At 39.7% G+C, this 16,270-nt stretch overlaps 1 protein-coding gene across 3 annotated transcripts in view; it reads right to left on the bottom strand.

Annotated features, from left to right (window-relative positions):
* Positions 1-16,270, bottom strand: part of LRMDA (leucine rich melanocyte differentiation associated) — a 738,096-nt gene that overhangs the window by 123,466 nt on the left and 598,360 nt on the right. For all 3 annotated transcript variants that reach the window (XM_053388139.1, XM_053388138.1, XM_053388141.1), the window contains one exon: positions 651-735. In XM_053388139.1, the coding sequence (XP_053244114.1) occupies positions 651-735 (85 nt within the window). The remainder of the gene's footprint in view (positions 1-650; positions 736-16,270) is intronic.

Here is a 16,270-nt window from a genome sequence, read left to right as displayed (position 1 = left end):
AACACTTGATGATATCAGGCCTGACCTAGGCTGGAATAGCATGGAACAAAGTTTTGCCTGCCCCCACCCTTCTGCCCTGGCCATTCAAAATACTTCCTTTACTGCAACTGTTCATTTCTTTCCTTTTTCTATGAATACAGCACTTTTAGTTTTCGATGACCTGCGAGATAGGTAGATAAGATTTCTACCCTTTGATGGTAAACAGAGAATGGTAAGAAGCAGCAAATACCAAGTAAATGTGTCCTAAAGTAATAGTAAATCACAACTTGAACTGTTAATTGGAAAATAAACATATTTTAGTATTTTTATCATTTACAGATTTAAAAAAATAAATAAGGGGAGAATTCAGTTGTCAATTTAGCAATATGTAACATAATTGTTGTTGAAACTGAAGCAAATGTTATTTAATAGATTATCTCCCAGTAGAGTACCTGCAAGGCTTGTTGAAATCTGTTAAAAACTAATTTTGCCAAATACATTGTTCTTCTCAATATCTCAAAAGTTTGGTGAATTGTCTCCAGGGTGCCTACAGAGAGGTAGTAAAGTCTAATGGCCTTACAGTGAAGTTTTTCACCTCACAGTCCTGAATGACAATAGTTCCTTTGTGTGTGTGTTGTCCATGTGTGTATTGTGGTTCTTTTATTTCTTACCTCTGTGGTTGGTGAGGTCCCTTGATCCAGTTGGCAGAGGCGTATAGCTCATCTGAGGAGAAATGGAGGCAGCATCAGTTGTTGCCTGGGGAGAAGAAAGATAAATATAATTGATGCTAGTATGTATATTTCATTAAGAGGATACACACACATGTACACACAATGCAAAGTACAATATTAGAGATAAAATTAATTTAACTTTGATTGGATTTGGGAAAACGTAACTTTCAAGTGACTGACATGGTGAGCAAACTCTTGTTCACTTTTTAGGTTTTAATTGTTTTCATGTCTTGACTGTACCACTTCAGGCTGCAGGCAGGAGTTGATGTGATAGTACGCTCCCCCCCCCCACAAGCAGAAGCAAGCTGTTAAACCATGCTTTGAAACTTGCCCCAGGAGTACTGAAGTCTTTATATCACCCCTCCATTCTGCCTGAACACTAAAATGGCACTGTCTGGCAATCTGCAAGTCAACTCCAGGAAATGGGGTATGAAGCAGGCTTAATTTGGAGAGCATTACGGTATGCTGCCCAGAGGGTATCAGCACAACCAGCTTCCACATACCTTCACAAGCTACCTATGGAGAGAGCTCCACCTCTACCAGCTGCAGCTTTGACCACTGGATGTGGCCATCCTGCCTTGTAAGCAAGATTAACTACTCTCAAAATCCAAACTACATGGAATATATTAAGTAAAATAAACTATAAGAGGCGAGTATTAGTTTTTAAACAATAAATCTCAAACTCTGTTATGGAACATACTTAACTGTCCCATAACAACTGGAATATCAAATAAACCTATAAACCTTGTAATAACAGGTCTAAATTAATTCTGAAACAACCAAGCACACATTTAATTATTTCCTACTGGAGGGTGAGGAATTTTAGGCCTTACTATATTTACGACTAGGCATTCTAGGAAGCAGTAGCTTTGCTATTACTAAATGTTACTTTTTCAAAAGCAAGAGACAGGTCTTATTTGTAAATCTGTATTATTCTAACATATATTACTTTAAAACATGTTTTAATATTAGGCCAACTTTTGTAGCATATTAGGCCAACTGCTGTAGCAGTACATTCTGACAGGAGTTACAAGTTGAGTTCAGAGCAACTAAACCCAGGTAACTACTCACAGAAAGATAATTGCACCTACTGATCATTAAACCCATCTCAACTTAAAGTGTGAAAGCATGCATTTTGATCTAAAGAAGATACCCTTTTTTTGTTTTTGTTCTGTAGGCGAAAGACTAAACCTACACAGGAAGAACTGCATATGTTAACTGGCACAACCAACATGGCTCTTTCCTTGTTCCCTACATACAGTGTAACAGTACACATAGCGGAAGAGACAAGACTGTCTTCCATTCCCACACTCTTCCCAGACAGGCATGTGAATTACACCAATCACATCTGCAGCATCGGAGGCATGAAATACTAACAGAGTGCACACAAGTGTGCACACAGGAATATTTTCTAAAGGAATCCGCATTTAGTAGTATGGACTGGCCCTAGCAAAAAGGGAGCGACAGTTGAAACATGTGCTTATCTTCACCTTTAGCAACCAAGGTGAATATAAGACATTCAGCCCATTCCGGCTTTGGACAGCTCCAGCAGACAAGTCTGATGTTTTCAGTGACTCTGAAATGGTATGCAAAGCACAGGTGCATGCACTACACTATATTTTGACTTTGTCTGCAAATCTAGGTAGTATGTTTAAGCTTTTGTCACTTATTTAAAGAATGACCTACAAACCCCCACCCCACCCCAGTTTCTCCAATGGATAAAAAAAGATGATGCAGCTCCATTTTAGACCTTTCAGATATTTTCTGTCTGCACAAGGGCTCTTAGTTGAAACCCTGATAATAGCAAAGATTTCTCTTCGGTACTTTTAATCTCAATTTAGGCTGTTGACAGTTTGATGATAGCTTTTCTTAAAATTACTGGAAGGAAACTCTGCCTTTTCAGCAAATACCACTGACAGATCAAAATTCAAGAACTTCCAAAAAGGATACTGGTGTGAAGGGACAATTTAGCTTTATTTTCCATGTTAAGAAAAGGAAGAACAGAAGGGTTTCAGATAGGTCTTTTCGTGCTCTTCTGTGCATAATTTCCTGTCAAGGGTACAAGAGTCTCATTACCTCCGCACTAAGTGTTCTGTTACAAATGCTAGTTAATTCTACATCAGGACTATTTTGCACAAGTGGTGACTGGCTGAAAAATTCACATAATGCGAATAAATTCTGTGTAAAAGAAAAAAAGAGGGAAAAAGAGCGTCAATCGTTTCTCATTTTTAACTACTGAATGACACCATGCCCTTACCAATTTTCCAAAAGTGAATTGTAAAGAATTATGATTCTTTAATATTTGCCACAATATTTTGATACTGAAAGGATTGATGTGCGACAGCTCATGTCTACAGATAGTTCTGACAGTCATATCTGAAGTTTCAGTTACACTGCAAAAAATGACCTTGAATGGATCTTCCTGACAGATACAAAAAAGAAAGAGAAACAAAAAATGAAGATATTTCTCCTGCCTAAGAGAAAACTGGCAAATTGTTTCCAGTGTGAATGTGTTAGCTACTGTCCCTGCCAACCACCATTCCATATTTATTCCAGACAAACTGAATTAATTTACCAAATGTACTTAAGACACCCAGAAAACATACTATTGATTAGCTTCATATCCTTTGCTGCTATTCTCGTGCCACCTCCAGTAAGTAATGGAAAGGAGGGATCAATTGAACAGTCTGATCCATGTCCTGAAGCAGGGGTGGGGAACATTTTCCAGCCTGAGAGCCACATTAACTCATGAGTAACCTCCTAGGAGCCACATACTGTGGTGGGAGGGCCAGATACAAACATGGATGGAAAAACACCTCTCCATCCCTCTTTCAGGCAAGCAAGAGCACTATCACAAATACACATTACAGCCAGATGAAAGCACTTAAGTGTGGTCTCTGGGAATGGGTGTGACATAGAATGTCTCAGGGGCAAAACAGAGAAGTCTGGAGGACAGCACTTGCCCTCTCATCCTTAGGTTCCCCACCTCTGAGCTAGTGCAGCAGTGGGGGAGCTCTGTCTCCTAGGTCTGATTAGTCCTGCCAAGACTTGGAGGTTGGTCAACTTGCAAAGGAGGAACCAGGACTGCACCAGGAAAGTGGGCATCAAGGGACCCACCCTAAACGCAGTGCATAGATGTGTGAGTGTTCATGATCCAAGATCTTGCTGCTGCTTTTTGTCCATACAATGGGCAATGGAGAGGGCCCCTTTCTCAGCTTGAAGATCACACCAAGATCACAACTTCCAAGCTGTAGTACAGGGGGATGATAGAACTGGCTTGTCATGCTCTGGCATGACAAAAAGCTTAGAAGAACCAAGTGATCTGAAATTGACCAATTTGACCACCCCTAAAAGAAACTGAAGTTCACTATGTCTAGGCAAGGAGGCAAGGAAGCCTTAGAAGAAACATCAGTCAGAAAGTTAGACAAGAAGTTGTATTGTCTCTTTTTAAAGAATACTGAATAGCAATAAGAAACTCCTGGCTCCACCCAGATACAACTAAGTCTTATGCCACCTAGCGAGCCACCTTGCGCCACTTGTCACATAATCACTGTCTGCAACATTCAATGTACAGGCCTAGGAACAAAACAGGGGGTCAGGGCTTGGCCCTGCCCAGACCCAGAATTTGAGGTCCACCAGTAGATATCCATGCTATCAGTGACCATGAAGAGCCACTGAACCTATGCATCCTGCCCCGGGGCTGGAGATCAGAACACAAGCAGCCTGGATTCCTGGTTGGCTCTCAGACCCCCACCCATCTCTCCAACAGCTGGAGGAGGAGAGACAACAAGCCAGACAGGAGTTTTAGGGAGCCTGAGTCTACTTGTGGCAGATAAAGTAAAAAGTAAAGGTGATTATTTTTCAGCTATTCTACCTCACTCTGACTGGCAGCCAGGAGAGGGTGAATTATCTAGCTTATCCATTTTTATTGTTTGTTAGATATATAAATCTAACACCCTTCATCATAAGATATCAGGGTGGTTCAGAGAATCAAAAAAAGCTCCCAGTCTGAGCTGCTTCTTGGTGAATCTATAGCTCCAAGCTACAGCCATCCTGAACTGGGAAAACAGGCCCTGGAGTGGTGTTGTGTGGAACACCCCTAAAAAACTTTCCACTACTGAAATTATTTCCCATTTCACTTTTTTGGGGGGGTGTGTGTGGATAGAATCTGCTGAAAATGCCATGAGAATTAGTAACAGCATTAAGGTAACGCATGTCATGTTGAGGCCTTTAGACACCCAGCGTGCCTAAGTGCATACACACTTAAGCAGCCTTTAGATTTCTGCAGGAGCAATATGCAAAGCAGGGCTGGAATTAACTGTTAAGGCAGATATGCAAACACTGCTGCAAGCAGCTGCTACCTTACCTTCTCTACCCATAATGTTTAATAAGACAAAGTTTTACAACTTGTGCCATCCCACTGAAACTCAACATTCTTGGTTTACCCAACCTCAATGGAGGAGGAAATAGGAAGAGGTGGCCTGGAGCCATTGGTTTCAGTGGCAGTCCTAGTGGGTAGTCCTAGCCTTGATGTAATGAGCAAATTAAATGCTAGCCTTAAATAAATAAGACTCTCAAACGGCTGCTTTTTCAACAACGCTGCAATACCTGAAACGGAAATGTCCCTTAAAAACGTTGTGATCGTTTTATTTTCACTTCAGCAATGGCAATTGCTTATGAAAAGTAGGATTCTGTCAAACCGTTTGTCTTGCTTTATAGGATGCAATGTTGCTGTATTCCAAGGAGACTTGTTAACAGTTGGTATCCTTCCATGTGCCGCAGCTAGCGGTTATGCCTGTTGAAGGCGGTGTTCCCCTACCTCTGACTCTTTAAATATTTATCCAGGATATGTGAGAAATTGTGCTCATTTCTATCGCATGCTATAAATTCTTCACACATGCACACACATCAATAACCATAATAGTCACTAATATATTGCACCTGACAAAATTTTACAACACAGGAAGAGCAGCAGTAAGTCAACATCCTCTCCGAAAAGGATTCAGAGCGTGCAATGAGCACTTACAAAAAGGACACTGAAAATCGTTAATTGCATGCACACGCACACACACACACACACAACCCTCATTTCCAACACTGAATATATTAACCATGACATACAGTTAATTAAAAGGAGCCAGTGCGGTGCAATGGACAGTGTCCGACTGGGAACACTTTGATTCATACTGCTACCTACCTAGTGGCTCTGCTTCTTGAACCAGGAATACAGGGGTGCCGAGACAGATGCCACAGGCTGTGTATTCACTTAGGCTTCAGAATCCCTTTCAAGCACAAAAATGTATAAGTTCAGACCCCATGATTGCCAGGCAATATGAAACATCTGTCTTGGCCAGCACAGTATAGGTCTTCCATCTTCGCCAGGCAATAGGCAGTACTTCCTGTTTGCTGTACTCTAGCTTCTAGCTCTAACACCTGACCTCCAGGAATTCTGAGTTTTGGACACCGCACCCTCAGCCTGACCTTGACGCCTGGTGCCCTTTCACTATTGATCAGCTTAGTTTGGCTCATATGGTTGTTAGAAGACAATTAATCTATACACCGGCTCTGATCTCTCTCTCTCTCTCTCTCTCTCTCTCTCTCTCTCTCTATTTCTGGGTGGCTGCAAGAATACAAACGTGATGAATAAAATAAACATTGCTGATAGCAGCTTAAACCCAAGAGCGTAAGACAGTCAAGATAGCTGGCCTATTTAGAAAAGAGATGTAGTAGTTACAGACGGATTCTAGGATAAACATTTGTCTAGAAGCCAAAGTCTTGCAATTCAGGTAAACAAGTACCCTACAAGACAATAGTTTCACAATACATTCAAAGGTGCATGTTGCAGGCTGTGTGCTTATGTCGTATTTACTCATTCTTAATGTGGATAGATTATGTGAGAGCCCCCAATTGGAAATTCTACTGTCTGGTTTCAGCATCATGTAGTCCCCCCAACTATTTTTAGTGAAAAATAGAAAGACTCTAGCCATCACCTCTTGAAATATAATAAAAATAATGGCTTGATCTTTTGCTTATGAAATAAATGCACACTTTACATCATCCCAGGACTGCACATCCATTCCATGTCATTTCTTCCTCCCATCTATAAAGTGAAGGTGGATAGATGTTTACCAGTGCAAGGATATCCAATCTTTTCGGGCTCATTGATGAATTTGCAAACCAGATAATCATAGAATCGTAGAATCATAGAGTTGGAAGAGACCACAAGGGCCATCAAGTCCAACCCCCTGCCAAGCAGGAAACACCATCAGAGCACTCCTGACATATGGCTGTCAAGCCTCTGCTTAAAGACCTCCAAAGAAGGAGACTCCACCACACTCCTTGGCAGCAAATTCCACTGTCGAACAGCTCTTACTGTCAGGAAGTTCTTCCTAATGTTTAGGTGGAATCTTCTTTCTTGTAATAATGGTGGGCACAAGACCCATGCCATCCACAACTAATGCAAACGTTGACAATAGTCACAAAATAGCCATTCACATTTTCATTGGTCACATTTGCAAACTATGAATGTGTATGACTGTGGGATTTTTCAGTTGCTATTAACTGGAGTTTTTTATGATATTTGATAAATACAGTATGCATTCTCATCATTTTCCAAAAGGGAAGCCCTATTGCCCAGGGTTGGAAAACTATTTACACAGGAGGGGCACAAAGAAGAGGATGGCAAGTGGCAGGCTAGGTTTCTCCCTCAAGAAAAAATACAAATCTCCCCAGTACTTGACTTTTATAGTGACTTTTATACTGGGCCATAAACACACTTTGGTGGTCGTCACACAATAACCTCAGAATCAAAAGACAAGTTCCAAGTGAGAATGAACTATCAATGACGGAGCTACAAATAAAACTTGTACATCACTATTTTTCAATGGTGTTCATTCAGTTATTCATTCAATCATTCATTCCTATATCAGGCATTCATACCACCATCAGTGGTTCATTCATCTGAACATCCTCCAACAGCATATATACTAACAATGCTCTTCTGCTGTTTACATAGGACAAACAGGTTACTGTCTATGCAAAAGAATAAATGGACACAAATCCAACAGCAACAATGGCAACTTTAATATACAGTGGTACCTTGGTTTACAAACTCAATCCATTCCGGAAGTCTGTTCTTAAACCAAAGTGTTCTTAAACCAAGGTGTGGTTTCCCATAGCATCGGGGGACTCAATTTACACTCAGCAGAAAGTGGAACATGTTCTGCTTCTAAGGCAAAGTTCACAAACCAAAACACCTACTTCCGGGTTTGCAGCATTCTTAATCCAAGTTGTTCATAAACTAAGCTGTTCTTAAACCAAGGTACTTTTGGGAGGATATTTTAGTTCCTATGATACTCTATTGTTGACCAGAAAACCACAGGTCAGCAAAAAGACTTCAACAAAAAGATTTCAAAGCAAGGCTTCAGTATGAAACTGCCAAACTATATCAGATATTTGAAGCTTTTCAACTTGAACTTAATTGAGATTGAAATTATATTTTTTGCAGCCCAAAAAGTAACTGTCTCTCTTTCAGTGTAAAATTAATATAGCAAGAAATACAATATTATCAGTCATTGCTGTAGTGAACGGGAAAGGGTCATACTATTCTTATTTTGTATAGATTTGGTTCTGCAAAGAAATGCAGCAATCCTATTGCTACCCAGAAGTGTAGTAGAGGGCAAATTCAGGACAATACATGGGTGACAGCGTAACTGACGGATCTGGATTCTCTATGCCAATAGTTCTCAAAGGGTGTGGTGTGCCACACTTGTGTGGCAGGAGAGGATGGCAAGTGTGGCGGGAAGATTCAAGGACAATCAAAGAAACATTTAAACATTTCACTGTGCGATGGTATAGTATCATTTAAATAATAATAATAATTGCAGAATATGCATAGATATCTTTTCAAAATTAGACCCAGAGCATCAAGTGATACTGCAAACTCACATCTCTCATTGAGATTGTATACATACTTAAGGTACATATGTAAGTGGCTCATTTACAATAATATTTTGGGAATGAGTCATTTTCTTATGTATCTGCATTTTTAAAATTTTTTGCATGTCCCGTGATCATATTAGAAAAGAGCTGCGTTCTTTGTTATCTATCAAGCACTGCTAGGAGTTGTTTCTTTTTGTTTTTCAAATTATTTCTTATCAATAAAACATTCGGAGTGGCGCAAGCCATTTTTTATTCTGAAAGTGTGGCCCAGAGAAAAAAGCGTGAGAACCACTGCTCTGTGCACTGGCAACTAAGTGAGGTCATAGTGAAGCTTCCAGCTTTGCAGCAGCTTAGCACAGTGGAAACCAGAATGTAGGAAAATAATCAAGCAGAGGCTTCATGCTTCTTTCATTTTTGAGGATAGACTAACACCTATTTGCAAAATTGTTTCCATATCTCATTATAAATTAATGGTTGCATTTCAGCTGGTTGAAGCTCACAATGTTTTATAAGTTGAACCTATGAAATCAGAAATTCAGTGCAACATACTCCCAGAAAATTATGCATAGCAGTCATGCTGAGCCTAATACAGTTGTATCCGTTCTGGAAGACCGTGCGAGTTCTGAAATGTTCGAAAACCAAAAACTCAATACGAAGCTGCGTGGCACGTTCGACTTCTGAGGAGTGTTCAAAAACCAGAGCATTTACTTCTGGGTTTATGGCGTTCAAAAACTGAAATGTTCGTAAGCGGAGATGTTCGAAAACCGAGGTACCACTGTAAATTGTTTTTTGTGCTATGTACTGCTCTTAAGAAGCTGCCTTATGCCTTTTGTTCATCCAACTCAGAATTGTCCTACATTGACTGGCAGTGGCTTTCCAGGGTTTCAGGGTCCTTTTTCAACTCTACCTGGAGATGACAGGGGTCAAACTTGGGGTCCTCTGCAAAGTAGATGTTTGACCCCTGAACGACATACAGACCTTCCCTTTCAGCTTTGGCTTTTTGAGGGGTATGGCTCGTTGGTTCTATCACGATGAGTTCCTGCACATCAAAATTTACCACCACACCACTTCTGCTTCCCATTACAACTCATGGTATTCTGACGACACTGCTTACAAACTTTACTGATCATTCTTATCTCTCGGCTTGAGGATCACACTTCTTTCAACTGAAAAGCTAGGCTTTAATGGACAAAAGCAATGCCACAATAAATTTGGTAGTCTTTAAGGCACCACAGGAATGTTGGCTGTTTTTGCTGCAAGAGGAAAATAAAGTGGCCATGCTGGAAAGGTATGATGTAAAAATTGTACGCATGACAATGTTATTTATCAGCTTGAAAGAAGAAAGACTTCCTTTTAAGGAAGGTACATACAGCTTGCCTCCTACTGCAAAGTGGGTTTCAAGTGAGAGGAAGGTCTGGGCTCCTGTGTGATTGATTTATAACCAGTGACTGTTATGTTTCAGATGATCCAACAGGTGGCATGCCATCCCTGCCCAGTCCAGTAGCTTGGAGACTTTCCTTGCTAATGGCCCCAGGAGCTTATTTTTCATTTTAAACATTGCAATGGCACAGTATACTTTGGGGGGCATCCATGTTGGTAAACTTGCAGAATAAATTAGTCATAAAGAGTTATTTTAATTAGGACGAAATACCATCTGTATGGCATTATCGCAAGTGGACTAATCTTTACCAGCTTAATGAGATGACCTGCTAAGTAACCCCACATAAAAGCAGCAACTTGTTTCAAAAAGTGGTTTTTCAGACATTTGACCATGGCCCCGAACAATAGACAAGCACTTCATTATGGGTGAAAAAACCTTTACTTTTCACTTTATCCGCCACAAGTAGACTCAAGATGCCCCCTAAACAGACCTTATTGTTGCAATCTGCTGACGATTGCAGGAATTATTATAACAAATGTATTAAAATGAATGGAAACAATATTTTTAAAGGCAATAAATAGGGCCCTGATTAATCTCAGAAACTAATGGTTTATTCTGGCAAATCATTAGCAATTATATTGTGAAGGAATGTATTTGTTACCACTATAACTTTATTTCCAGCCCAGGAGAAAACAAGTATGTTAAAAACCTATATTCACGATAAAACTTTTAGCTTTCTCTTCCATCATTTTATTCCACAGCCTGAGAAAAGCCTGAAGAAAACTAAAAACAGAAGCAAACATCAGGATGTGTTAAGGTTATTCTGTGCAACAATTCAGAGAGAGGATCAGTAAAGAAAACCTGATCCATACAACCATAGCTATGGAAGGAAATGCTAAGTCTTTGGAGAGCAAGTACATCATAGTGGATAGAGACTTGGATACAGAGACCAGGTTTCAAATATGCAAAGTTCATTAAGTTCATTGTGTTACCTTGGGTCAGTTGCTAACTTACAGAATGTTTGGTATATAGCTAAATCATGTTCAGAGAAGACCTACTGAAATCAATGGATTTAAATTACTTTTTAAGTCCATGGATTTAAGTGGGCCTGCACTGAATATGACTAATGTTGGATATCACCCAATACACTACAGAGACTTTTCCTCCTGCTCAGTTGCTACAGGCTTTATATAACACTTTATAATACCGAAACTGAATTACATTTGATCCAAACATTCACATCCTCTTTATTTATAAAATTTCTTAGGTTGCCTTTTTGTTAAAAAAATTGGACTCAAAGCAGCATACTAGCCATAAAAAATGCAATAATAAAATAAGGAAAGGAGGATATTAAAAACATACCATTATTAAAAGCAGATTAAAATAACATAAAAGTTAAAATGAGGGTTGCTGGGTTAGTCATTATTAAAGAAAACTTTACTAAAAGAGTCTAGCTTAAGAAATTACTTTCATAGGACGTTTCCTAGTTCATCAGATGCTAAAGTAGAGCTGGAGGCTGAAAGTCACAGAAATCTGTACAGCTCATACTATAGATCCCCACAGAGATCAGCGAAATATTGAAATAGACCATTAACTGATTTCTCTGACTTACAGTCCACAGTTTCACTCTAGGACCTGATGAAATGGGTGAACACCTATGAAATCTCATGCTCTGTTGGGGGGGAAAATCATTTCTGTAAATCTGAAAGATCCAACTGGACTCTTCTAGTTTTGATTTATCTCACAGCTGTGAATTGTAGAGGTGGGTGAATATTCTATAAAGAGTTCATTATTAAAACCTGACCCCAAAGGAAAAGTGGAAGCAATGGAGACAGCTGAGTTGGAGAGAGAACAGGAGTGTGAGAGTGAAAGCAGGAGGAGGGAGGAAACCTTTCGATAAATGAATGAAGACTTGTTAGTTCCTCTGAATATGGATAAATAGTGGGCACCAGCAGGGACCACTTTGACTTTATTCTCTTCTTCTTCAGGCACTTTTAAGACAGGGCACTTGGTCTTAGGGTGAAGGCACACAGAAAATGTTAAGTATGGTGGTTTCTCAATGACACATTTGCTGCACTGAAAATAAATGCATCAGAATGCCACAAATGTGTCTTAAAAGTTGTCTTCCAAACATGGAATGTTTTGTTTGTTTTTATCCTTCCACATTTCCCCCAGGGGTAGCCATTTGAGTGTGCTGCAGAAAAAAAGGAGGGGTATTGCAACGCCTTAAAAACTAACAAGAACATCTAGTCCGTTTCCACCAGATTCATAAAGTGTTCTATCTAGGTGGGGATGGGGAAGATATTTGATTCAGTATTCATTTAAAGCTATCAAATTCACACTTTCCAAAGGAATATGCAAACCAAAACACAGTTTGTCCTTCAAAATTCGCACTGAACTGACTTTGCAATGCAGTTCTCCAACCAAACAGCGATTACAAAAATGCATATATTAGGTGAAGCTGTGTATAAATAGGAATATATTCATGAAAACAACATACAAAACTGCATTATATATGGGGAAACTGCTTGCAAGGATGTGTACATTAGCCAAAACTGCATATAAAAATGTGTTTATTAGGAGAAAGTCACAATAAATGCTAGTGAATTTTCATGATGATTAAAATAATAATAATCACAAATTGCTACAAAATGTGGAGAACTGTACATATCTGTAGGTTTCTTTTCTGAGCTAAATGCAAATTCCATCTAGAGACAGGATATATCTTCTATAACTACCACATCCATCCTGATTGGTAGGGGCCAGTGGTTAAAGACAACACAAAATAGGCCTGTTATGCTTGGAGACCGACCACACTCCTCCAAATGCTTCACCCTCTGATGGAAGCAGAGAGAGGCCTGTGGTCCATCTTAGCCAATCTGCTCTCAACCACAGCTGTTTTTTCAAAAAATACCAAGTCTTAAATGATGCTCTATTCCAAATGAAATAGCATTACTCTTTTTCTTTTTTTGCTCTTGTGAAACCTAAATGCCAGTGTAAACTAAACATTTCTAGGTAATTTATTTCAGGATTTAAAGAAAATAACAGTTCAACATTTCAGACATTCTTCAGCTTAATGAATAGTGCCATTGTCTTACTTGTAATCAACAGTGCGAACTTTACATTTTACAACAAGCACATCAGTGTTGTTTTTAACATATTTTCATATAAGATGCTACTTTAAAATAAAGTGCGCACACACACACACAAACAAAAACAAAGCTTTGTTGGCATTGGCTGATGGGGGAAAGAAGGCATAGGGCTGTTTTTCAAATTTTATTATGAGTATAGTTACAATTGAAATGAAAGTTTATACATACAAACATAGCAAGGAAAAATGCAAAGTTTGATATGAAAAGTATTCTTCTATCTTTACTTCTCACTTGGTGTATACAGTACGGGCATGTCAGGGATAAGCAAAGTTTAAAATGGCCTGAGGGTATAGCCTCGCTTAGTGAGGAACCACATCCTATGCATGATCAGGCTTTATAACCAGCTTCAGGTGCAGAAGGAGAAGTGACATGAAGTCTCTGGATTGTCTGGTAATAGTAGAAATACTGGGAGTCTTGCCCTGGGGCCTTTGCCCTACTCAACCCATGTACTTTCTTGCCAGTCTCTGAGCTCAGGCTTCTTCAGTTCAAGCTGCAGACTCGAGAGGTCCTAACTTGAAATTCCTATGTCTTGGCAGGCAGGTCACTGCTGCTTACCAGGAGGAGTCAGGTGGCTGGGAATTTAGCACGGTGCAAAGGTATTTGTGGTGCCAATCTGGTACTCCTGCCAAGGCATTTGCATGGTGCTATATTCCTTGTTGCCTTGCCTCTCTCACCCCTGGTAAGTAAGAGCAACCCACCTGCTGGAAGCTAACAAACTGATTCTGGCCAATCCAGCAAGCTGCTCCTGGCATTCCATGCAAAATCTTATGAATTGCCAATAAACCTATTTGCAACCTCTAAATGACCTGTTTGCAATATTAACACATCTACAAGCAGTGCATGCAGTGACAATGAATACTGTTGAAACTGGGCACCGGGAGATAGACATTCATGGGTCTATATCTATTTTCAGACATTCACCAGATTATGAGGGATTCACAGCATTCCCTTGTGACTGTGCACATCTTTCCAATTGTGGACATGTATTTCAAAGCTCATGAATCTGATGAAGTAGGCTATTGCCAATAAAAACACTTACTGCCATAAACCAGGTAATTTCTGTAAGTAATACAGCACTGTTTCAGAACTAAGAAGGCACCAAAAATTCTACCTGATGGTCATATGCAAAGGAGTCTCTGTCTGCTGAAGGCCACCCCACCCCATCTCTTTCTTCCACCTTACAGAAAAATGTGTGGTTGAGAGCTGGGTGTAGCTGGATCAGAAATGTTAATCAAGGCAAAAGATTTCTTATTCATTTAAGCTTAATTGAGTGAAATCGATAAGCGCCTAATGTATGGACATTATTTTGGGGGGCTCCTGAATGCCAAAAAATTATGAGCCAGCAATCTGCTTTGGTGAATCAGACCTTGAATTTCCATCTAAAAGTAGCTTTGAATTATGACTGGAGATAAGGTGTAAATGTGCAAGGGAATTTTATCCATGCTTCTCCCATGAATCATAAATGAGGGGGGGAAATTACAGTCTAAATTGCACTTAAAAGGAATAAAGTCTTTTCATGTCATACATGATTTATCAAAATGATCTCATTTTAAGGGTACTGTGGTTATCTTGATTAATAACATTAGTAAGCATGATGAATAGCCCCTTTAATGGTAACACAGAATTTATCGGCAAAAAAAATCTACTTTTATCCAAAAGGGTAGGAAGTAAAATATACAAAGAAACAATTCATTGCAGATACTGCTTGAGTAAACTTTCTGCAAATATATTTTGATTTGGGATGTGTGTGTGTGTGTGTGTGTGTGTGTGTGTGTGTGAGAGAGAGAGAGAGAGAGAGAGAGAGAGAGAGAGAGAGAGAGAAGGGTAGGGCAGGGCAGGAGGGGGCATTAAGTTTATTCATCTAACCATGGTTTTATGTGCTGGCAATGGACAAACAATTTATTGTCAAGCTCGTTTCAAAATGAATAATGAATTTTCTTAGGCAAAACCACTGCAAAAGTCAACAGGTCATGAGCTGGCCGCAAACAGATTGAAGAGATTGACGGTGCTGTAAAAAGGGCACCAGTGTACTGAGGTTTCTCAAGCTAGTTTTGGAAAAGGGCAGGCTTCGCCTTTCAGGAAGGCTAGAGCTTCCTCCTCTCCTATGACCTACTTTAATATCCTCTCCAGTGCTTTGCTTTAATATCCTAAATGCCTCCCTTCTAATTTCTTCCTTACCCAGCCCCTTACCTCCCTTCCTATAATAAAATAGGCCTGATTCAGTCTGCCCTGACTAATTTCCTTTTGGAATGACAGATCAGAGGCCTTATTACCACTGTTCCTTTTAGACACATGAAGCCCCCCTCATAACCCTGCCTCTCATCCACAATTAATCTTTCCAGTTGCCACACTATTAACACTACCACCCACAGTCAGAGGATGCCTTAGCGTAGCTGGACCCCCGTTCCCCACTGAAGCATCAAAGATGTCAATCACATGCTAGTCAGAAAGTTGCCTGCTGTCAACATCAGAGGTTTTCATCCTCTTCTGCTCACTGATCAAACATTTCCCCCCCTCTCAGAAGATTAATTCAAAGTCCCCACCCATTTCCTCTTACTCCTTTCAGTTTACTCAATGACCCATCTTTCCTGTATGAAAAAGGGAAGCAACAAATAATAGAAACCCTTTCAAAACAAAAGAAAGGCAAAAGTAAAATTTAAATCCCAGCTGTTATTAAACTTTCTCTCTCTCTCTCTTTCTCGTCTTCCCACTCCCACTGCTTAAACACCTCTAAAAGCTGGGATTAAGGACTAGTCTTAAATGCCTTTCTATGATCAAAGGCCACATGACTTCACAAAATCATAAGGCAATGCTGGTTCCTAAGGAGATCAAAATTGATTTGTTTTACTGTAATGTACTGCACATTTATAAAGCCGGTCCATTTGTTTCCTTTGATTTTCAAGGTTTTGCAATTGTTGGCTGATTGCATTTCTGCCCCACCCTTCAACTCAAGCCTCATAGGGTGGCTCATCATGATAATAATACAGGCTGAAATGACAATAATTCTAAGAATTATGATAGAAATGAGATCTCTAAATACAACAGAATATTACATTAACTGATTTTGATTTCTATCATTGCTTCAC

Source organism: Podarcis raffonei, chromosome 5 (assembly GCF_027172205.1).
Source record: "Podarcis raffonei isolate rPodRaf1 chromosome 5, rPodRaf1.pri, whole genome shotgun sequence".
NCBI lineage: Eukaryota > Metazoa > Chordata > Lepidosauria > Squamata > Lacertidae > Podarcis > Podarcis raffonei.
This window is presented reverse-complemented; position numbering and strand designations above follow the sequence as displayed.